General features: G+C 33.7%; 1 protein-coding gene and 1 long non-coding RNA gene across 5 annotated transcripts; both read right to left on the reverse strand.

Annotated features, from left to right (window-relative positions):
• Positions 1-1,787: 1,787 nt before the first annotated feature.
• On the reverse strand, positions 1,788-18,735 carry LOC145057478 (MADS-box protein AGL24-like). 4 transcript variants are annotated; one of them, XM_079005329.1, is made up of 9 exons: positions 18,575-18,735; positions 18,198-18,390; positions 4,193-4,274; positions 3,941-4,002; positions 3,750-3,849; positions 3,640-3,681; positions 2,840-2,881; positions 2,523-2,704; positions 1,788-2,220 (listed from the first exon to the last, which is right to left on the reverse strand). In XM_079005329.1, the coding sequence occupies exons 2-9, from the start codon at positions 18,377-18,379 to the stop codon at positions 2,205-2,207; spliced, it is 708 nt and encodes a 235-aa protein (XP_078861455.1). In that variant the 5' UTR covers positions 18,380-18,390; positions 18,575-18,735; the 3' UTR covers positions 1,788-2,204. The 4 variants fall into 4 exon arrangements, with proteins under 4 accessions (XP_078861455.1, XP_078861456.1, XP_078861458.1 ...); XM_079005332.1 differs by lacking the exons at positions 1,788-2,220; positions 2,523-2,704; positions 2,840-2,881; ... (2 more) ...; positions 3,941-4,002; positions 4,193-4,274 and adding exons at positions 10,707-10,899; positions 11,201-11,382; positions 11,531-11,572; ... (2 more) ...; positions 12,633-12,694; positions 12,885-12,966; XM_079005330.1 differs by lacking the exon at positions 1,788-2,220 and having other exon boundaries at positions 2,519-2,704.
• LOC145057479 (uncharacterized) lies at positions 13,095-18,191 on the reverse strand. The gene is made up of 2 exons (XR_013686085.1): positions 13,759-18,191; positions 13,095-13,375 (listed from the first exon to the last, which is right to left on the reverse strand). It is a non-coding gene; the product is annotated as an uncharacterized LOC145057479 (long non-coding RNA).
• Positions 18,736-23,171: the final 4,436 nt, after the last annotated feature.

Below are 23,171 nucleotides of genomic sequence, written 5' to 3' on the forward strand. Positions count from 1 at the left end.
ATGAAAAGTCGCATTGGAAGCGGAACTGCCTAAAGTACCAGCAAGATGTGAAGGATGGGAAAGTCAAACCCAACCATGCAGGTATTTACACTATTCTATCTAATAACTCACCCTATTCTAACTCTTGGGTCCTTGATACCGGTTGTGGTATTCATATTTGTTCTGATTTGTAGGGACTAAGAAGAAATGAGAATGTGGAGCATGGAAAGATAAAATTGATCATGGGGAGTTCATCTGTCACCAAGATTGAAGTTTATTCTTTGTTGCTAAGTAGTGGGTTTACTTTAGATTTGAATAAATGTTGTTATTCGCCAGAAATGGCAAGAAATATTATTTCCTTTCATGCTTTGTACAAACAAGGGTTTACCTTTTCTTTTGATAATGAAATTGGTGGAATAAATGCTTTATTTAATAATGTTCTTTATTTTAAAGCATTACCTTGTGATGGTGTGTATGAAGTTGTATCTGTTGTAGATAATCTAGGAAATAATGTGTTGTGTATTGATTCTTTTAGTAATAATAACTTGGATAAAGCATCATTATGACATTGTCGTCTTGGACATGTGAGCAAGAAACGCATATGCCAACTCCAAAATGATGGAGTCTTGGAGTCATTTGACCTAAAGTCAGATGATAGTTATGAATCATGCTTACATGGAAAAATGACAAAGTCACCCTTCACTGGTTTTTGTGTTAGGGGTGAAGGTCTGTTGGATCTAATGCACACAGATGTGTGTGGACCCTTCAAATCTGCCACAAGGGATGCTAATCGTTATTATCTGACTTTTACTGATGATTATAGTAGATATGGATATGTCTATTTAATCAAGCATAAGTAAGAGATTTTTGAAAGGTTTAAAGAGTTTAAACAGGAAGTCGAGAATCAATTGGGCAGGAACATTAAGATGCTTCGATCCGATCGTGGTGGTGAGTATCTTAGTACAGAGTTCCTCGACTATCTTAAGGAATGTGGGAGTATCTCACATTTGACACCTCGATCCGATATGGATATTTCTTTTTTTACTCCCCGCTCCCGAGTTACAGCAAAGAAAAGAAGAAGAAAAGAAGAGAAGAGAAAAAAAGTAAGGAGAGAAAAGAAGAGAAAGGAAAAGAAATTTGTGTTTTGTGCTCCCGGGTTGGAAAGAAATGGAAGGAAAGATAAACATTTTGTTCTTTCTTTTCAAATCCTTCCAAATCGGAAGGAAAGTTAGGAGAGAAATTGTTCATTCCATTTCCTTCCACTTCCTTCCTTTAATGAAAGTCGGGAACACAAATTTCTCTTACTTTCCTCTCAGTTCCTCCCATTTCATTTCTTTTCTCTCCTGAAGTTGAACCCGGGGGCGGGGTGTTAGTGAGAAAAGCCCAATGGTCATGGAAACCGACAATTATAAGTCACTGTCGTTTATTAACATCTAAAAATGGACTTCGTACCCCTAAACTACAAAAAAAAGATGAAGGACCATTTAAAACAGAACCCAATAGTTGGTTGAGCAACAATGACATTTACTCTTCATTAATATACCAAGTTGTACTATGTACAACTTCACTACAAGAGTTTCAACCTATATGTATGTTCTTGGTATTCTTTTATTGTTTCTTTAGTTTTTATTATTTATAACACAAATATTTTTTTTTTGTACAATAACAGGTTATAAAAGCGAGCATTCATCATAGGATGGCTACTAGAGAAAGAAAGGGGTTCGTGAGCTAGACTTAGATAAAAAAAATGGTAAACCATATTATCTAAGCAATTTATATGAGATCAATCGATGAATACTAACAATATCTTATGTGTGTCAAGGTTCATTTCTTATATGAAATTTTACATCTCAACCATTAGATGGAGTTCTACACCACTAGTTCCACTAAAGGGCACTTAATAAGATCCAATAGTTCCTCATGGTGTCCAATAGTTCCTCATGGTCATTCCACTTTAGTTTTTTCGACCAATTTTTGTTCTTCAGACTATCTTTTTTCTCGATTTCATGAAACTAAATTTCAAATCAACCTTTCTCTTGGGGCAAACATTGAAGCTAGATATATAACCTTCAAAATACGAGTTAAAGTCTTCATTTTGTTTTCATAGAACAAGCACAAAACCAAGCATTGCAATTACACACTTAATTCAATACAACACTTCTTATTCCCTTCAAATACCACCACCATCCATCGCCCTTCTCCTTTTCCTCGACGGTTTGCCATTGTCAATTAAAGGGTAACCTGTACACAATACAAATATAAATAGAAGACCCATGCATGTACATGTTCTATCATGGTTGAAATTAACCTATGTTTTATCCGGCTTTGTTTTTTTAACAATTCAATTTTCTGAACCCCGTCTAAGATGGTATGAAGTGATTCGGGCTTTGCTTAGACCCATAAAATGAAGCATGAAAAATAGAAAAGTGGTAAATAGACATGTACATAATTGGCTTTGGTTTACTTCCTGATCATCCCAAGCAATTGACACGTATGCTTAAGGAAAAATGGTTTACTTTTTCAGGAAAGTGTAATGAGCTTACGCTAGTTTAAGCGATGTATCAGACCAATCATCCTGATCAGGAGGAGGTCCACTGTTGCAACTGTATACGTTGGTAGCAACAGATTCCGATGACTGCACTTGATCTTCTGGGTTAATTACAATATTGTCCAACTCGGCAGCCGTTGTCAGTGGCCTCTTGCCTACCGAAGTCAAACTCATCATCTAGACATACATCAACAAAGAAAATGTTTTCTATTAATTAATCACGATTAACAAACACACACACACACACACACACATATATATATATATATATATATATATATATATATTATTTAAAAAACAAAAGAATCTTGCTTGTTGTTTCAAGAGCTTGTTCTCTTCCATCAACTGAAAACCCTGCAACATAGTTCAAAGAGAAATTCTTTTAATATCTTATTACCTTAAAAATGCATCAAAATCAAATTCTAGAAATTACAGAGTCAAATCTTTTGACACAAGAGAGACAAACTTAGTATAATTTTAAATGATTTTGAGAAAAAAGTTGTATAAGCCGACGTAGTAATGATGCTCTTCCTAAAACAAACGAGTTCCTGTTTGACTTTCAAAATCAACAACCCTTCAAGCAGTTAATTTTGAATTGCAAATTTTATAGGAAAACTATTAGTATTTATAGAAACAATACTTTTACATACATACGACCACAACTTAGAGCATCCACAATGGAGAGTTTAATGGAATAGTTGAATGAGATGTCATGTCTACTTGTCATTCAATGGATACAATTCTACAACTCCACCATTGTGAAATGCCACCTTGGCATTCAATGGATTTGGAGTTCAATGGTCATTGAACTCTTCAATGGGAAAAAGGAAAGTATTTAAATCTTTAAATAAATATTCTTTTAATATGTTCCTTTGAACTTATAGAGTTTAATGCATTGTGGGATAAAAATGAATAGAGTTGTATGGAATAGTGAATGATGATGTGACACTTCATTGAACTCTATAGAGTTCAATGCATTGTGGATGCCCTTATTTTAACTGTAGTACTTACTATTTTTTTCTTCGAAACATGTGTAATATATGATTTTGAAATGAAAATGGGGCTCTTAAAAATCAACAATGGACTCTAGTTTGAGTATATAACACTATAACCTTTTGTTGAAGAGTTGCTATCTCGTTTGCAATCCGTTCATCCTGAAATAGGACAAGAAACACTTTAAAGCCCGGTGAATATACTCACTCATGTAAGATAGTATAATAACCTTTGTCTGGAGCACACGGTTGAGGCCTCCTTCAAGCAAGCTCTCCAAACGTTGAAGTTCCTCTAGAGTTAACCCATTAAGGTCCTCGCCACGTAGGTGGCTATATTTAGTGACGAAATCATACATAATTAGTGATGAAGTTAATTCACTTTATTGCAATTGATGGAAAAAAGAAAGAAGATATATAATACCTCAATTCTCGATTCTTGTCAAGTACCTCTTTGCTCATCCTTGACTCTTCGCTTTCCAGGAGCTACAGACGTATATATAGTGTTTTACTTTGACAGTTGAATATTCATATTTATATGCTATGAGCGAATTAGTAGCAAATGTGCATACAACCATACTAATTTTGTTTTACTTGTAATAATACTATGCATAACATTTCCAATGAAACAATTATTGTAATATGAATAAGTTGGTCAAAGATCAAGGGACAAAACCTGTAGATTGAGAGAAGGTGCGTCAACTTTATTGACGTTATTAGTCGAGTGGAGTTTATATTTCCCGAGTAACTCTTGCATACTTCACAACACAAAGAAAAAACATTTTACAATTTATATCTGTGGATAAAAGATTATATTTATAATGTTGTTTATGAGTAAATGTACACGGTCATATGCACCTTTGTTTGATTGAGTGAAACAAAAAGAGAATGAAAACATTTCTTGATTGATGAATTGCTCAAAAATTACAATACAACAAAATGAACTACATCTATATGTAACTAATCTCTCAATAAACTTCTTAACTAAATAATTCATAGAACACATGGCATCTAACTAACGAAGTTCATAACAAATTTGGCACATAGATCTGTACTTAGCTACCGCAAAAGACAAGGAGTCTGTAACTTGTTTCTTTGATTTCCATGACAATGGTGTTCCTCCAAATAGAATGAAGAAACCACTCACGGATCGCCTAGTAATTGGACAAGATGCCCAAATTTATGTCACAATATGCCTCAAGATCAAAACTTGGTTTATTATTACTCATAAATAATGCTTGAGAAACTGTTCCTTTAAGATACTTTAAAACACAAATGACAGCACTATAATGGGCTTCATAAGGTTCTTGATTGAATTGATCAAGATACTGTAAAGGATAAATCTGGTCTTGTATGTAATAAGAAGTTTAATTTTCCAATTAGTTGTCTATAACTAGTAGGTGCAACTAATAGATTGCCCATTTTTTGAAATAATTTCAAGTTGGATGGTAATAGAGAGTATACAAGCTCACAACCAACCATTAAATAATGTTGTAGTAAATCCATATTAAATTTATGTTGATTAACAACCATGCCATTTGGTGTTTCATTAAACTCCAATCCCAAAAACAAAAATGTATGTATCCCATATCCTTTATCTTGAATTGTTCATCGAAAAAAGCTTTTAAATTTGATATTTCTTCAATATTGTCCTCGGCTACTAATATGTCATCAACATATATAGCAAAAATGATAAAGCTTCCATTTGCTTTCTTTATTTCTTCAGTACTGATGCGATGTTTGTTTCAATCCATATAAGGATTTTTCAATCAATAAACGTAAGAATAAGGAACATGAAGACCAGGAGGAGCTTTCATGTACACTTCTTCATGCAAGTCACTTTGCAAAAAAAAAACATTATTCACGTCAAACTAATGAACTCTCCATCCCCTTTCACACCCAATGAAATAATAGCTCGAACAATAGTGAATTTTTTACAATAGGAGAAAACGTTTTGTGATAATCAATTCCATGTTTTTGTGTAAATCCCTTTGCCACTGAATAAGCTTTCTGACGTTCAATGGTACCATCTGATTTGTATTTGATCTTATAGACCCATCTACAAGATATAGACTTCTTTCCTTTAGGAACTTTGACAACATCCCATGTATGATTGGCTTCTAATGATTTGAATTCATTCTGCATAGCATTTTCCCATTTGGACCCCCTTGTACTTCATTGTAGAAGGCATGTTCAGTTTGAACAAGAGAAGCATCAAAGCAAATTTGGAACAATCATGGTGAGTAATTGGAGAGGTAATGCACAAATATATAATCATTAAGATGTCTAAGAGGATTGGAGTTCCTTGTTGAACGTCTTAAGGGGTTTAATGGATTGGGGACAACGAGGGTATTTTGGTAAGATACAATAGCCTAATAGCCTACCGATGAAATCTCATTTGTAAATACTTCAGGAACAGATTAAAGGAGATAAGAAGAATCAGAAGAAGCATGCTCTTAAATTGATGATAGATGTAATGAAAAAACATCTTCAAAAAATTTGACATCTCTAGATATGAAAATTTGCTTAGTGTCTAAATTTAACAGTTTGTATGCCTTTTGACCATAGGGGTATCTAATGAATATTTGTATGCCTTTTGACCATAGGGGTATCCAATGAATATGCATTTTATAGCTCTGGGCATGAACTTGTCACTTGAAGGTTAAATGGGTGTAGTATGACAAAGACAACCAAAAGCTTTTAAATAAGATAAATGTGGCTTTTCTTTATGCAAAACTTCATAGCAAGTTTCAAAATGAAGTGGTTTAGTTGGCATTCCATTAATTAAATGAGTGGCAGTTTTGATATATTCTCCTTGGAAGATATGTCCAACTCCATACTGAAAATAAGGAGTAGCCTACAAAATATGCTTGTGTTTTATTTCAACAAGACCATTTTGTTAAGGTCTATAGGGTACATATATTTTTTTTAATGAATAATGCCTGCTTATGTAAAGAAATCTACTCCCTTTTTGCTTGATCAAAGATCACATGCATTGCCACTTCTTATCACTTTGACCATTACACCAAATTGAGTTTTGATAAGGTTAGCAAAACCTTTAATAATGTACAATACATGATTTGTGAGAAAGAAGATGTGTCCATGTGGATCTGCTGAAACCATCCACTATTGTGATAAAATACTTATGACCATCAATAGTAGAATGTTTATAAGGACCCTAAACATCAATATTTATAAAATCAAATGCTTGAGATGAGTTAGTTTGAATTTTTGGAAAAGATAGTTTATGTTGTTTTTCTTGAGAACAAATCAAGCAATCAACATAATGATCATGAACATTTAAAAACAAACGAGACAATTTCTTGAATTTATCCAAAGGTAAATGCCCAAATCGTTTATGCAAAAACATTGCTTCAGTGATACAATCAAAGGAATTATTAGAAGAATGTAATGTATACATTATAGAAGACTTGTTACAAGAATTCAAAGCAAAAAAATCATACTCAAAAGAAAGTCTATTGGCAATATCTTGATAACCAAACACATACAAATCATTTATGTGCTGTCCAAGAATGCCAAAAGAGAATTTATTCGTTGACAAAAGGGTCCTACATGAGACACTCTTTAGCATTAAGAAGTAAGAATGATGAAGGTATTCAATTATGCAACAAGTTTAGGAACATATAGAAGGTTATACTTGAAGCATGGAACATACAAAACATTATGTAATGGAATGGAATTATGAAGCCTTATACATCACTAGAGAATGAAATGAGAGTGTTTTGTCCACTAGGCAAACCAATCGAGTGAGGATGATTGGATTTATTAAGAGATGAAAAAGATATTTATTAGAACACATATGATCGGTAGCTCCTGAATCAATGATCCAGGAGTTATGTGTTCATAATAATGCAGAAGATCTATAAACATTTGCAAAAAATGTTTAAACGAGAAAGTTTTTCCTTCATTAATCATTACTCCATCGAATTAACTTGGCTAGTTGAAGGAGAAGCATTCAAGTTATTAGTATTAATTGGTTGAATGAGCTGTTATAATTGATCTTGAGAAATCAATGATGGCAATACCACATATTGAAAAGAAGAATGAGTATCATCATGCTTGGACTTGGTGAATTTGAAATTTGCAAATTTGAAACTGGCAGGAAATTTGTAAAGACAATAACATTAAGATTTACTATGTCCTGATTTATTTTAGTGATTATAGGTTAAAGCCCTCTTGAGATAAGAAGAAGAAGCTTTCATGGCAATAGTTTAGTACCAAGAACAAAGTGAGGAATTGAAATATCTCTTTGACGTTCCTCTCCGTGAAAACAAATCATCTTACAACTAGTTTTCGATCTCATCGAACCATGTAATGAAGTATCAACTTTTATTCAAGAATCTGGCCCATTACAACATGTCCATAAAGCACATTCAAAGCTTGTGTTTAATGAAATCCGTAAAGAAAAATGACCCACATCAACTACCAACTTCTCTCTCTTCACTGTTATTGCCCCTCCTTTGTCAACATCACTTCCTCCGCAAAACAACCTTGCCATATCCTTGCTCTACAACAACAATAGCAACAATGCTACTTGAGGTCATGGTAGCCGTCAACTTGATGTGACAGTCGTAGTCGTAGATGATGTCTCTACAACCCAAACGCCGGCAACCAACAACCAACGACCCCCCTTTTGGGCCTATTTCCTATATGGGCTTGGTCTAACAACAAAGGTATATAAGCCTTCGTGCCCATTCCCAACATCCCCCTCTACTCGTCCTCCCACGTCTAATAATTAGAACCCGACTACAAAATACCAACACCGTCTTTACAAAACCATTCTTATGCATAAACACTCTTATGGATCTTGCTCAGGTAATGAAAGCTATGTCATTATACCCTTTCGTGAGAATTGGCATATGGATACCGATGATTCATCAAGCGGGTTCTTAATGTGAGCTCTTATTCTATTTAAATTTGAGAAATTTTAATAAAAACATAATCATCATAAACTTCTAATTTATGTCTCCATACATTCTTCTTCCATCATCCTCCATTTCATCTTAAAAATATCATTTTCTCTTGCTACATTATCAAAAATGAAATCTTTGTCCATTGCTTTTTCTAGTATAATAAACTCTCTATTAAATTTAATCATTTTGGTTTTGTTGTGAAGGACTACCCATCTAGAAAAATCCTCACAAAATGAAATAGTATCAACGAACTCTACCCTATTTCCTCGTCTACACTTCAAAATCTTCCCAATCCTAAAGTTTTTGTTATTGTTTTTCAAGATGTATGACACCATTGCCGTTGTAAGACATCTAAGATATAACATTCTGGATCCTCTTTGGAATCGTAATTTTAGTGATTGTAATTGCATTAAACCATATACTATTTTTCAATCGCGTGTTTTCGATAAACATTTTAAATTATATTTTTATGGTTCGTCTCATTTACAACTTATAGACATCTTTAATTTTGAGTTTAGGGAACATTGTTACTATCTTTTATTACTTGATGATTACACTAATTTTCTATAAATATTTCCACTCAGTCACAAGTCACTTTCTTCGCCTTCTATAAATTTATTCAAAACCACACTCTTCTTTCTCACTCTCAAGTCCCCACTAACTTTTAGCATCATGCACTTCAAGTGGATGCATAAATTCTCAATATACTACCTAGAAAATTGCTAAACCTAAACTCCCTCACTCAACTTTTATACCACCACCTAACCACTTACAAACACCTATAATATGGATTGCTACTTGCAATGTACACTATAATATGGATTGCATTTATCCAATTTATATATACTTCAAGCTTACTTTGTTGCACCAATGCGCATTGTGGCAGGTGCATAGGTTTTTAACCTACATTGTCCCCTAGTAAAAGCAACTATTATGTTCTTACAACGTGAGTGTTATCTTTCTTTTCGAGAATATCAAAATGGATAGCATTGCGGCAGGTGCATAGGTACTTAACCTACATTGTTCCCTAGTAAAAGCAACTATTATGTTCTTACAACGTGAGTGTTATCTTTATTTTTCGAGAATATCAAAATGGATATCCATTTTTTCTATGAAAAAGTCGCATGAGGAGAAGTGCAAATTTTACATGTTCCATCATGGTCCAAGTTAACCAACATCTTCACCAAGGGTTTGCCCTGTGTTGTCTCAATTTTCGTTGATCACCTCATCTTTTCTACTACGGGGACTATTAAACACCTATCTTATTATTATTTATGTATTTATCTTGTTAAAAGTGTTTTTATTAGAATAGGATTATACTTTCCTTGGATATATATATATATATATATATATATATATATATATATATATACACACACACACACACCTTGTGAATGAAAGAAATCAAAGAAGATTAAATCACCTTATACTAAGTTAAAATAAAATCAACATTGATATCAAATTATCAATTATTGGATACTTATTATTATAGAACAAAAGAAAACAATACCACTGGGCTTAATGGGCTTAATATCTTCTTAATGGTCATAATATACATGAGATCTCTAATGGTAAACATATATTATAGGTCAAACATTACCACCCCATCATCCCATTAGTATTAATCTTTAATTAAATAAGTTCTCCAATGATTAACCTCTTCTATGACTTTTTTTTTATTTATTAATTGAAGTAATTAATTCTCATCTATCTAAAATGTTCTATAAAACCCCCTTACTTAACTAATCTTTTTATAAAAACGACGTAATTTAATACAAAATATTTTAATAAATATTATCACTAGACGTTTAATATTTTAATAAATACAAACTTCTAACATTAATATTTAAATAATTAAAGACAAAACCTCATAAATGGTCTCCGTGGTTTCTCGTATATAGTCCCTATGTTTAAAAAAAATTCATAGATAGTCCCCTTGGTTTCAAAAAAAAAAAATTGTAAACCATATTATCCAAGCAATTTATATGAGATCAATCGATCAATACTAACAATATCTTATGTGTGTCAAGGTTCATTTCTTATATGAAATTTTACATCTCAACCATTAGATGGAGTTCTACACCACTAGTTCCACTAAAGGGCACTTAATAAGATCCAATAGTTCCTCATGGTGTCCAATAGTTCCTCATGGTCATTCCACTTTAGTTTTTTCGACCAATTTTTGTTCTTCAGACTATCTTTTTTCTCGATTTCATGAAACTAAATTTCAAATCAACCTTTCTCTTGGGGCAAACATTGAAACTAGATAGATAACCTTCAAAATACGAGTTAAAGTCTTCATTTTGTTTTCATAGAACAAGCACAAAACCAAGCATTGCAATTACACACTTAATTCAATACATCACTTCTTATTCCCTTCAAATACCACCACCATCCATCGCCCTTCTCCTTTTCCTCGACGGTTTGCCATTGTCAATTAAAGGGTAACCTGTACACAATACAAATATAAATAGAAGACCCATGCATGTACATGTTCTATCATGGTTGAAATTAACCTATGTTTTATCCGGCTTTGTTTTTTTAACAATTCAATTTTCTGAACCCCGTCTAAGATGGTATGAAGCGATTCGGGCTTTGCTTAGACCCATAAAATGAAGCATGAAAATAGAAAAGTGGTAAATAGACATGTACATAATTGGCTTTGGTTGACTTCCTGATCATCCCAAGCAATTGACATGTATGCTTAAGGAAAAATGGTTTACTTTTTCAGGAAAGTGTAATGAGCTTACGCTAGTTTAAGCGATGTATCAGACCAATCATCCTGATCAGGAGGAGGTCCACTGTTGCAACTGTATACGTTGGTAGCAACAGATTCCGATGACTGCACTTGATCTTCTGGGTTAATTACAATATTGTCCAACTCGGCAGCCGTTGTCCGTGGCCTCTTGCCTACCGAAGTCAAACTCATCATCTAGACATACATCAACAAAGAAAATGTTTTCTATTAATTAATCACGATTAATAAACACACACACACACACACACACACATATATATATATATATATATATATATATATATATATATATATATATATTTAAAAAACAAAAGAATCTTGCTTGTTGTTTCAAGAGCTTGTTCTCTTCCATCAACTGAAAACCCTGTAGCATAGTTCAAAGAGAAATTCTTTTAATATCTTATTACCTTAAAAATGCATAAAAATCAAATTCTAGAAATTACAGAGTCAAATCTTTTGACATAAGAGAGACAAACTTAGTATAATTTTAAATGATTTTGAGAAAAAAGTTGTATAACCCGACGTAGTAATGATGCTCTTCCTAAAACTAACGAGTTCCTGTTCGACTTTCAAAATCAATAACCCTTCAAGCAGTTAATTTTGAATTGCAAATTTTATATGAAAACGATTAGTATTAATAGAAACAATACTTTTACATACATACGACCACAACTTAGAGCATCCACAATGGAGAGTTTAATGGAATAGTTGAATGAGATGTCATGTCTACTTATCATTCAATGGATACAAGTCTACAACTCCACCATTGTGAAATGCCACCTTGACATTCAATGGATTTGGAGTTCAATGGTCATTGAACTCTTCAATGGGAAAAAGGAAAGTATTTAAATCTTTAAATAAATATTCTTTTAATATGTTCCTTTGAACTTATAGAGTTTAATGCATTGTGGGATAAAAATGAATAGAGTTGTATGGAATAGTGAATGATGATGTGACACTTCATTGAACTCTATAGAGTTCAATGCATTGTGGATGCCCTTATTTTAACTGTAGTACTTACTATTTTTTTTCTTCAAAACATGTGTAATATATGATTTTGAAATGAAAATGGGGCTCTTAAAAATCAACAATGGACTCTAGTTTGAGTATATAACACTATAACCTTTTGTTGAAGACTTGCTATCTCATTTGCAATCCGTTCATCCTGAAATAGGACAAGAAACACTTTAAAGCCCAGTGAATATACTCACTCATGTAAGATAGTATAATAACCTTTGTCTGGAGCACACGGTTGAGGCCTCCTTCAAGCAAGCTCTCCAAACGTTGAAGTTCCTCTAGAGTTAACCCATTAAGGTCCTCGCCACGTAGGTGGCTGTATTTAGTGACGAAATCATACATAATTAGTGGTGAAGTTAATTCACTTTATTGCAATTGATGGAAAAAAGAAAGAAGATATATAATACCTCAATTCTCGATTCTTGTCAAGTACCTCTTTGCTCATCCTTGACTCTTCGCTTTCCAGGAGCTACAGACGTATATATAGTGTTTTACTTTGACAGTTGAATATTCATATTTATATGCTATGAGCGAATTAGTAGCAAATGTGCATACAACCATACTAATTTTGTTTTACTTGTAATAATACTATGCAGAACATTTCCAATGAAACAATTATTGTAATATGAATAAGTTGGTCAAAGATCAAGGGACAAAACCTGTAGATTGAGAGAAGGTGCGACAACTTTATTGACGTTATTAGTCGAGTGGAGTTTATATTTCCCGAGTAACTCTTGCATACTTCACAACACAAAGAAAAAACATTTTACAATTTATATCTGTGGATAAAAGATTATATTTATAATGTTGTTTATGAGTAAATGTACACGGTCATATGCACCTTTGTTTGATTGAGTGAAACAAAAAGAGAATGAAAACATTTCTTGATTGATGAATTGCTCAAAAATTACAATACAACAAAATGAACTACATCTATATGTAACTAATCTCTCAACAAACTTCTTAAATAAATAATTCATAGAACACATGGCATCTAACTAACGAAGTTCATAACAAATTTGGCACATAGATCTGTACTTAGCTACCGCAAAAGACAAGGAGTCTGTAACTTGTTTCTTTGGCACATAGTAAATGTACACGGTCATATCACCCTCACCCTCACCTCTCTCCCCTTATTCTTATTTTTCACCTGATCGAATGATATAACAAGGTCACAAATTTTGAAGTCATAAATTAACTACAAATAATCAATGTCAAAGTTAAACCCAAAAATCAATAAAACACAAAATCAAAACCCTTTGAACCCATCAAAAAATCATTCCTCTCTACTGCTCACTCTCCACTCTAAAAAATCATTCAAAAACTTGAGTCCTTGATCATGATCATTACACATGTTGCTGCAGATGGTGACAAATTCAATGTAGGTAATCGAATTCGATGGGATCAGCTTCGAAGCAGATCTCACGTTCTGCAACTATGAACACCTCATGATTTTCTTAGCATCACCCACAGATACTATAATGAAATCTGAAGAAGACGATGCATTCTCCATGGTCTGAAGCTTTAGACCGCCACACCTGAGGCGTTTAGAGCCAGAGGTGTTCATCTTTTTCCTAGAACAGATATCACGTTCTGCAACTGTGAACACATCATGATTTTCTTAGCATCACCTGTGGATACTCCGACGAAATCTGAATGAGATGATGCATTCTCTATGGTTATCGTCAATCCTAAGACATTCGGAGCCAGAGGTATTCATCGTTTGCCACCACTTCTCTCCAACAGGGAAGTAAAATAGTTTCGGCTGGAACCGGAAGAGCCACCGGTATAATCCAACGTCTGTGGTAGCAAGGGCAAACGCATGATTTCCTACTAGGTGTTGCCGGATGCCATAATAGTAGAAAGAAAAAATCAAAAATTTTCGCACTGCTTTTTTGGAAGTCAAGAGTTGTCGGTGCCACTGTGGGACACCATATAAAATTACCCTCCTGTTTGTTGGAAGAGGACTTCTCCGACGATGCCATTAATGCTGACGTATAATGCGACTGCCGGTAAATTAGTTGTCGGAGGGTTTTAGAATTACAGATTTTAGATATTAAAGATGAGTGAAGGTGCAAAGGGGAGGGAAAACAAGGTGGGTTGGGGAAGAAGAAAAAGATAGGGGTTGATGGGGTTTTTTGACTTTAATGAGAGAGAGGTTTTTTATTTATTTTCATTTTCTTTTTCTTTAAATAAAGAAAATCTAATAAATAAGTTTTTTTTATGTGGGTGAGGGATTATTTGTGTAACATCGTGTTTTCCGTTATTTCTTATTTCAGGCCCACATCGATTATGTAAAGGCTTTGGGCCTTAAGGAGGTAATGTTTAGACCTTTTGGAAGGAGGCAACGATGGTTATGAGATCTAAACTTTTGAATTGTGTATTGGGCCAAAGGGTAGAACGGGAAAAGTCATAGGCCGGGTTCTTGCATGAAATATAGATTTTTGGTCGAAACGTTTTTAGTCCAAGATATTTAGATAGGATTATAGAGCTCATCATTACATTTCCGTGGATATAAAGAACATTGAAAACGGAGTTAGAACGAAGAAGTTACGACCGTTTGAAGTTAGGCGATTGTTGGGTTAGCCGCATATGCTGGGCATACCAGAAGTACGCGATCAACACCCAAACCCTATTTTCGTGGTTTGAGCCTTATTTAAGCTCCTTAACTTCCCCAAACCCATTCTATTCTCAGCCTCCACCTCTCCAACACCCTCCTTTGAAACCCTAACCCTAGTTTGAGTCTTCTGAGAAAAAAGAAGGTGTTTTCTAGTACTTTTGAGTGTTGTTGGTGCACCTTGGAGAAGAAGGAACTCATTAAAGAAGCCTTTGTTGCATGGGATCTTGTAGATTCAAACCTTTTTCACCTTGATCTTTCTTTTGGAGGTATAAAGTTTGAATCTTGATGATGAAATTGTTAGATCTAGCTAGTTTTGGGTGTTATGAGCTTTTGATCATTTTAAGTACATAAAGTTTAGATCTTTAAAGTTTATGACCTTGTTATGGATAAAGTTGAAAACTCTATCCATCTAAACATCATATTGATTCAGATCTAAAGGTTGGAGACTTGGATTTAATGAATTAAGTTGAAAAAGATACATTTTTGGTCCCTTTGAGACTTAAAGACTGGATCTTGTTTGTTGGGACCATTATAATAGATAAAGTTGGAAACTTTATCCATTATGGAGCTATTAGGAACCACAAAAATCTTATCTTGGTCCTTCTCTCCCTTCCATGCAAGAATTATGATGTCTTAATGGATTAATAAGTTAGGATTTTAGCTTTTGGACCTTCCCTAGCCATGGAAAGTCATAAAGGTGGAAACTTTATGACTCAAGACAATGTTTTGAGGATAGATCTGAGTTTTCCTGTATTACGTGTTTACTTGATCCTTGATTGTTTATATGTCAACATATAGAGATAGTAGGTTGAGGCGGTCTTGCTTTGTGTTATAAGCCAAGATACCCGGTGCGGGCCGACTATAAGCCGAAGGCACGGAGGCTCGGGAGGAGCGATTGGGTTGAGGTGGTAGGCCAACAAACCCTGGGTATTCCAGCCCGATGGCTGGGTGGACCCGATTCTTGCTTGTATGTTTATCGTATGGAGTATTTTCGAGGAAACTTACTAAGCTTTGTGCTTACTCAGTTGTTTTATTGTTTCAAGTATCATTGGTTGTCATGGGAAGGCGAAGACGGACTGTACACATTCATCAACAACAATGAAGATTTTATGCTTTAATATTACTTTGATTTTTTAATAAATGTATTTGGAATAAACGGTTTTTTTTTCAAAATGGATTTATAAATAGGAAGCTTTACTTAAATAAAATGAAAATTTTTCGTTGTGAAAATGGGACATTACAATTTGTTAAAAATTTTGAAACCACATGGACCATCTATAATGTTTTTTAAACTTAGGGACTATATCCCGGATTTTAGAAAACCACATGGACCATTTATGATATTTTGTCATAATGAAATATAATACAATACATTGCCTTAATAAATACTCACACTAAATCACTAAATCAAAGAGATAAAATGAAATATATTAAAGTTGACTCGATAAAAATTAGTAAAAAAATCATGTTTTCCAGTGATGTTAAGTCATTTTACAACTCAACCAAATAGTAAAAATCTTAAAAAAAAAGCTCTCATGCTCTAATAACAATGAACAGCAAACTACCCTTAAAAGGCACAAGCATAAATATAGCTAGTTTGATGGGAGAACGCTATAAAAATGAGTTATAGTAGTTGTTAGGATTAACCTCTTGCATACCTGCCTAAGAAGGCTTGAAAAGGCGTTAGGAAAGACTGATAAAACTGGAAATTTATTAACATTGAACAGCAAACTACCCTTAAAAGGCACAAGCATAAATATATCTAGTTTGATGGGAGAACGCTATAAAATTGCATACCTGACATGAGTAAGAAGGCTTGAATAGGCGTTAGGAAAGAATGATAAAACTGGAAATTCAGGATCCCCATTTCTATGCAATGTTTTCTAAGTTTATAGGAATGACAGTACGTTTTGAAGTAAGTTCATACCATAAAAGTTAAGCAAAATGATCCTCTTTGTTCGGCTTGAAGTAATCAAGTATGGTAGTTAACAGTAAAAATCAATCAGTTTAGTAAACATCAGTTTCCCATCTTAGTAGTTAAACAAAGATCATTTTACAATATTTATAAAACTAAATTAAGGCAATTAAGCTTATTTTAAAATTATTTATTTACCAAAAATTTAATTCATATCTTAACATAGGCAAAAACCACATAAAGGTTTCACTATAATCTTAAACATTCATACGATATGTTTCCGACAATAAAAACTTTGAACAGATACAGTCTGGGTAAAAATCAAACATAAAAACACAAATCTACTACAACAAATAAAAAAATGAGATTCAATTCGTTTTGAAGCTAGTCGTTTAGGGTTTAATTTGTCGGTTTAAGAAGACACGATGCATGATTTACAATACCACTAAGACTTAATTAGGGTTTTATCTTTGGGTTTGTTTAAGTTTCTATGAAAGAAAATATTATTAAACTAGCAAACAATAGTGGAGAAAGAATATTTCTCGTGATTCCTGAAACTTATTAAAAAGAAAAATGATATGCGTATCAAACTACAATCGAGCTTTTACATCATGAAAACGTAAGAAATCATTGTGTGCATTTTATAGTATAATCCATGTATACACATTTTTGAAATTCAATTATAAATGATTGTTTATCCCCCTTTGTTTATCTTGAAGTCAAATTATCTTTTAATTGTGGGAATAATAATTATTAGATAGTACAAACAAAAGTAAGCAACTTCACTTACACTTCGTTGTCACTTTTTTGTATCCTCCAATCAATTAGAAGGTCATGGCGTACTTATTAAACATTAAAATTTGATCACGGAAACTGATTATAATGTTTGCAAATTATTTTATTAGTTTTCTGGGAGTGAACGAATTTTTAATTAGTCGTCATATTCACGGTTCAATTATAAAATGCTTATAATTAAACAAGAAAGAGAAAACAACCGGGAAAACAAACTCCCACCATCATAGAGATGTATTTCAATGTAAAAACTAATTAAAAGAAAAAAGTTTGACTACAAACCCAAAACTTTCGACATATCATAAAAAATTAACATCAAGTTATCTAAAATAAACGATCTGTCTACACATCAGCACTATGTGATTTATATTAAGTATGCGAAACCTATATAACTTGATCTTATAAAGTTAAGAATGGTTCGACTTAATAATCCAAGCGCAGTTTCTAAGAGTAAAAATCAGAACCCTAAATGTACCCTCTTCTACAGTCCACACACAAAACCACCACCCCAAAAAGGAAAAAATGAGATTGCATGAATGGAAACACAAATCTTGGTATTTCTATAAGTAGAAACTTTATGTGATATAGGCATATAGGGTTTAAAAGCACACGTATATACCCATAGAATAAAAAGACATACAGTACCTGGAACTAGCATACTCAAACAGTTTTCCGGTGGCGGAGAAGATGACCAAAGCGACGTCGGCGTCACAAAGTACCGCAAGTTCTTCAGCTTTCTTCAGAAGCCCTCTTCTTCTTTTGGAAAAAGTCACCTGCCTTGCAGTTATATTATCGATCTTTCTTATTTTTATCTTCTCTCTCGCCATGGATAACCCTTCTGCAACATGAAAGGACACAAATTTCTGAAATTAAAAAGATACCAACCCACATGAAAAGCCAATTTTTGAAGTTGTTAGATCTAAAAGAACCCCCCACGAAAAATCAACGATACCAACATCTTTTCTTTTTCTTTGATCTCCATTAGGGCAAAGAAATCAAGATTTTGGTGGGTTTTTCTTTACCTTTTCTGGAAGGAAGAAGATGGATTTGGGGTGGATTCTTGGAGACAACAGTGATGAAGAGTCTCGTAGCCAATAAAAGAAGAGAGAGAGAAAAAGAAAGAAAAGTGGTGGACGGTGGTGTGTGGATATCCGTGTATGTGTGTGCTTGTGTGGGGTTCCAGGAAAAGGAAACTATAACCTTCCTCTAAATAGCAAAACTAATTTACTTTAATTTCAACTACTTACCGCATTTGCCAAAAGAAAGATGGATATAGAAACATGTACTTTAATTTAAAATTTAAAATCTTAAACATCAATTTCTAGTATTTTCATAATCAATTGTATTTCATCAAAGGTTAATATTACTGATGGTAATTAATTATTTTGTATGTTTAATATTGGTCAATAACAAGCATTTGTATGTAGATGAGAGTTTTTTCTAAAGTTAACATTGAGATATTTAAAATGAAAGGTTAATGTTAGGTCTTGCACTTAGGTTGGGTTTAGATTGACTGGTTAGATCTAATTCAACCCATATAATATATGGGTTAACGGATCACGGGTTGGTGGATTGAAAACATCAACCTAACCCAATTCACATAACTTGTTTAAGTATATGACTTTGTAGGTTTGCTGGTTAGGGAGTCATTTTCGTGTAACTTTTCACATGTTAAATTTATACGAATTATACACGTCTTTAAATTAATTAATAATTAACATTTTACATTTAGTTCAACCAAATATGAATCTAACATAACAACTTAATAAGCAATATTTGAAAAAAAAGTTTCCAACATAGACTCATAAACTCAAACATCCAAATGAAAATAAAAGCAATCATGAAAACTGCAATTGTGTCATATATTCCATTGATTTATATATAACTTTTTTTTTTAAATATAATATATATAGTCGGGTTGGCAGGTTGACCCGTGAACGCAAATAACTAACCAAACCCAACCCATGAAATAAACGGGTTGGTGGGTCAGAAATCTCAACTCAAACCCGTTTATTTTCGTATACGATACATGTTGGGTTACAGGTTGGGTCGATAATTTTTAACATCCAAAATATACTGATATTTTTTTAAACCATTAATCCCATGCAACAATTTGTTCCAAAATCAACATAATGAATTGTATTTCTCAAACATCAGAGTAAAACAAATATAATCAATGTGGAAAAGCCATCAGGGGATGCTATGCAGTCAAACTAGACCCTTCATTTTGAAACTGGAAGTACCTGAAAAATGTTAAACCACAAACCGTTAGCACAAAACTTAGTGAGCTCCCCAAAATACCACAAACCATACAAGTAACGGACCCAACCCAAATCGGGCCCCACTCATATAAAACATACATAATTGGGCCTCACTCATATAAAACATACATACACATGCAAGAGTCACAAAGCCAACTAGCATCTTACAAATATAATACAGTGGGCCAACATTGGTGTCTTCGACCCACGAGTACAGTGAAGAGACCCACCTCAATCCTGGAGACAAGATAAACCACTCACTCGAGCTGGCGATATCAAGCCACCTCTTGCTAAACATATCCATAATAAAATCCTAATTAACAATTAAGGAAAGACTAACCTACGAAAGGTTTATGCTCACAATTAAACCTCCTTTCAGAACAATACTGTTTTGCCCTTCCAATATGAAGTCCAAAAGTCAAACCGGCCAAAAAGTCAATGGTCAATGCTCAGTTGACTTACGCCCTGCGTACTTAGATTACACCATGCATAGTACTCCTGATCCCAAAAACTTCTATTAAGCTCTTAATACAACAAGCCAAACTCTCAAACTCTCAAATATGATCTAAATGAACGTATTAATGGATAAAGTCTCCGACTTTTATTGATTTTCATGGTCACAAAAAGCACAATACCAAAACCTAGTTCCATAAAGTTATCCATGGTTCAAGAGGTCATGCATGGATGAATGAGAGTGACCAAGCTCTCATTTTTATGACTCAATAACCTCATAAACATCATAAGGAGGCACTCACATGGTCTGGAGTAACCCATATATAACAATTGGGAATTTCACGTCACCAACTGTCTCTAAAGATTAGCATCATCCGATGAAAATGATAGAACTTATCATATTAAAGGAAAATATGATCAGTTAAATAATGATGATAGGGTAAAAAATGAGTGAGTAAAAAGCTATATCACTTTTTATGATGGTTGGTGTATTTGGAAAGTACACAACAAAATGGTCCCAACGATATAAGCGTTGTGGAAATCTAACTCCAATTGGAGGAGTTATGATTTTATAAAAGATAAAAACCAACCGCGTTAATAAATTTAACCCGACGAAGGATAAAAGGTCAAAAACGGAGTTCGTATGAAGGAGATACGATTTTTAGTAAAGTATAATGTAACATGCTGACGATAAGGTATTTCTAAATTTAACCCTCAAGTATGAAAGTTATGGTATTTAGCCATTGTGTATGAGAAAGCTTGTAAAATGGCCCATAGTGGCATTTTTGTAATTTCGGACTAAGGTTTAGTACGTTGGGCATACATGCGAGGGTTTAGTGATGGGTTTTGAGCATAACAACATCCAATGTGATCATGCAACCCTACTTGTTGTGGATCTAAGTTTTTCACTAATTGAACATGCAAAAGAAATTCCAAAGCAATAACCCTATATCTAGCATATACAATTCAAAATTCATATAAAAGGGTTAAGAAGATTACATTGCTTGTTATATAGTAATAATAAGAATTCCTTGATTTATATTAACTCTTGAAAGCTTTGGTGGCCCAACTATTGCACCTCTAATGGCTCACAAACACTTTTAGCAAGAAAATGAGAAGGAGAGGGAATGAAACTCTTATAATTTTGGCTAGGGTTTCTATGCTCTAAGCATTGGTCGAAAACCTTGAGTAAGGGGGTCTTTAAATAGTTGGTGGGTTGCTAGGGTTTCAAGAGGAAACCCTAATTTCCTGCTTAGGGTTTAAGCAACCCATGGACCTCCCATTAGGAAGCCTTGGACGAATTCTATAGGGCCTCCTTATAGAATTGTGTCCACTCCTAACAAATGAGTCCATCAGCCCAGTTTTGCAACTATCAATGATTTGCAAAACAATCCCCATTCTTCAATCAGTTCCTTTAATCCCAAAATTAATTTCTGATCAAATACTAATTAAATAATATGATTTAATTAATATATTATTCTCATAATATATTAATAAATCGTTTATTAACTTCTCTCTCCACACTCATCCTGTCAAGTTGCTAAAGTGAAGGCAATCCTAAAAGGACCATGCTACTATGAAATCAAGTTTATACCAATTATACTTATGTGCTTAGACACCTAATCCAACAGTCTCTCACTTGGATAAGTCTAATAACCATAATTGCAAGTACAACTTCAGATAAGGGATCATATAATCCTCCATTCTGCAAGATATCATGTAGACAAAGACATGGAATATAATCATTGTCATTGTCCAATAGTTTGTTTCTCGATTTCTGATTTGTATGATAAGGAACTTAATTGAACATATTAATTCAGTCCTGACCGGGCCCGACACATAAGTCAACACCAAATCATCGAGGGGACCAAGATATCGCTTTTACCCCTTGAGATAAAAGGAACATATAAACTTTGACTTATATGCTTGTACCATTTACTCTTCAAATCATACACAACAATGTGTTTTATAACATCAAGTTACTGATGCGTTTACACATTATCAATGCACAACCAACTCGAAAACAACAACTCATATATCTCAGTTTAAAGACTATACGATATTATCGTCTCACAATTACTTGTGACAAATTCCATGAAGTAATTCAAATGAGCGTGGGTTTAATCCAATACTCAAATCCCCATTTCAGGAGTACTCATGAACGTTGTAGCAAACATTTGCTATGTATAAACACTTAGACAATCTACAAGCCAATTCATGACAGTCTTAATTCACTACTTACTTTGAAAGTATGATTGGTTGTGGATAATTTGAATAATCTAATTATTCTGGAAGTAAAACATGAAAAGCTGAAACATAAAATAAACAATTAACAAAAGATAGTAAACAATACTCATACATAAATCTCCATTATATAATCACCAAATGTTAATTACATTTATCTATTACAAGTTTCTAAAATATCTATATAATCACTAAAAATAATATCATCTTTCAGACCAATGCTCCTCGCATGTTGAAGGTGCTTAATCCTACTCGGGCCCTTTGTGAGGAGATCTACAGGATTCTCTTCTGACGATACCCTCTTGTCGACGAGTCCTTCTTCTACCTGATGTCTGATGAAGTGATATTTCTTGTCGACATGTCTGGATCTTCCATGATCCCTTGGTTCCTTGGTCAAGGCAACCGCTCCTTCATTATGGTATAAAATCTCCATAGGCTCTTTTATGGCTGAAAAAACTCCAAGGTCTCCAATGAAGTTCTTCAACCATATAGCCTCCTTTGATGCTTCGCTCGTGGCTATATACTCTGACTCACACGTTGAATCAGCCACTGTCTCCTTCTTGTAACTTTTCCAAGTTACTGCTCCTCCATTGAGTGTAAACACCCAACCAGACTAAGAGCGGAAATTGTCTCGGTCTGTCTGAAAACTGGTGTCATTATA

Source organism: Lactuca serriola, chromosome 6, assembly GCF_051521515.1.
Source record: "Lactuca serriola cultivar US96UC23 chromosome 6, Lser_US96UC23_V15, whole genome shotgun sequence".
Taxonomy (NCBI): domain Eukaryota; kingdom Viridiplantae; phylum Streptophyta; class Magnoliopsida; order Asterales; family Asteraceae; genus Lactuca; species Lactuca serriola.

Excerpts from the sequence above, each read along its gene's own strand:
- LOC145057478 (XM_079005329.1), bottom strand. The coding sequence starts at position 18,379 with ATGGCGAGAGAGAAGATAAAAATAAGAAAGATCGATAATATAACTGCA. Across the intron at positions 2,882-3,639 it reads TAGCAACTCTTCAACAAAAG|GGTTTTCAGTTGATGGAAGA; the intron begins GTTATAGTGTTA and ends ACTATGTTGCAG. Across the intron at positions 2,705-2,839 it reads ACAAGCTCTTGAAACAACAA|ATGATGAGTTTGACTTCGGT; the intron begins GCAAGATTCTTT and ends ATGTATGTCTAG.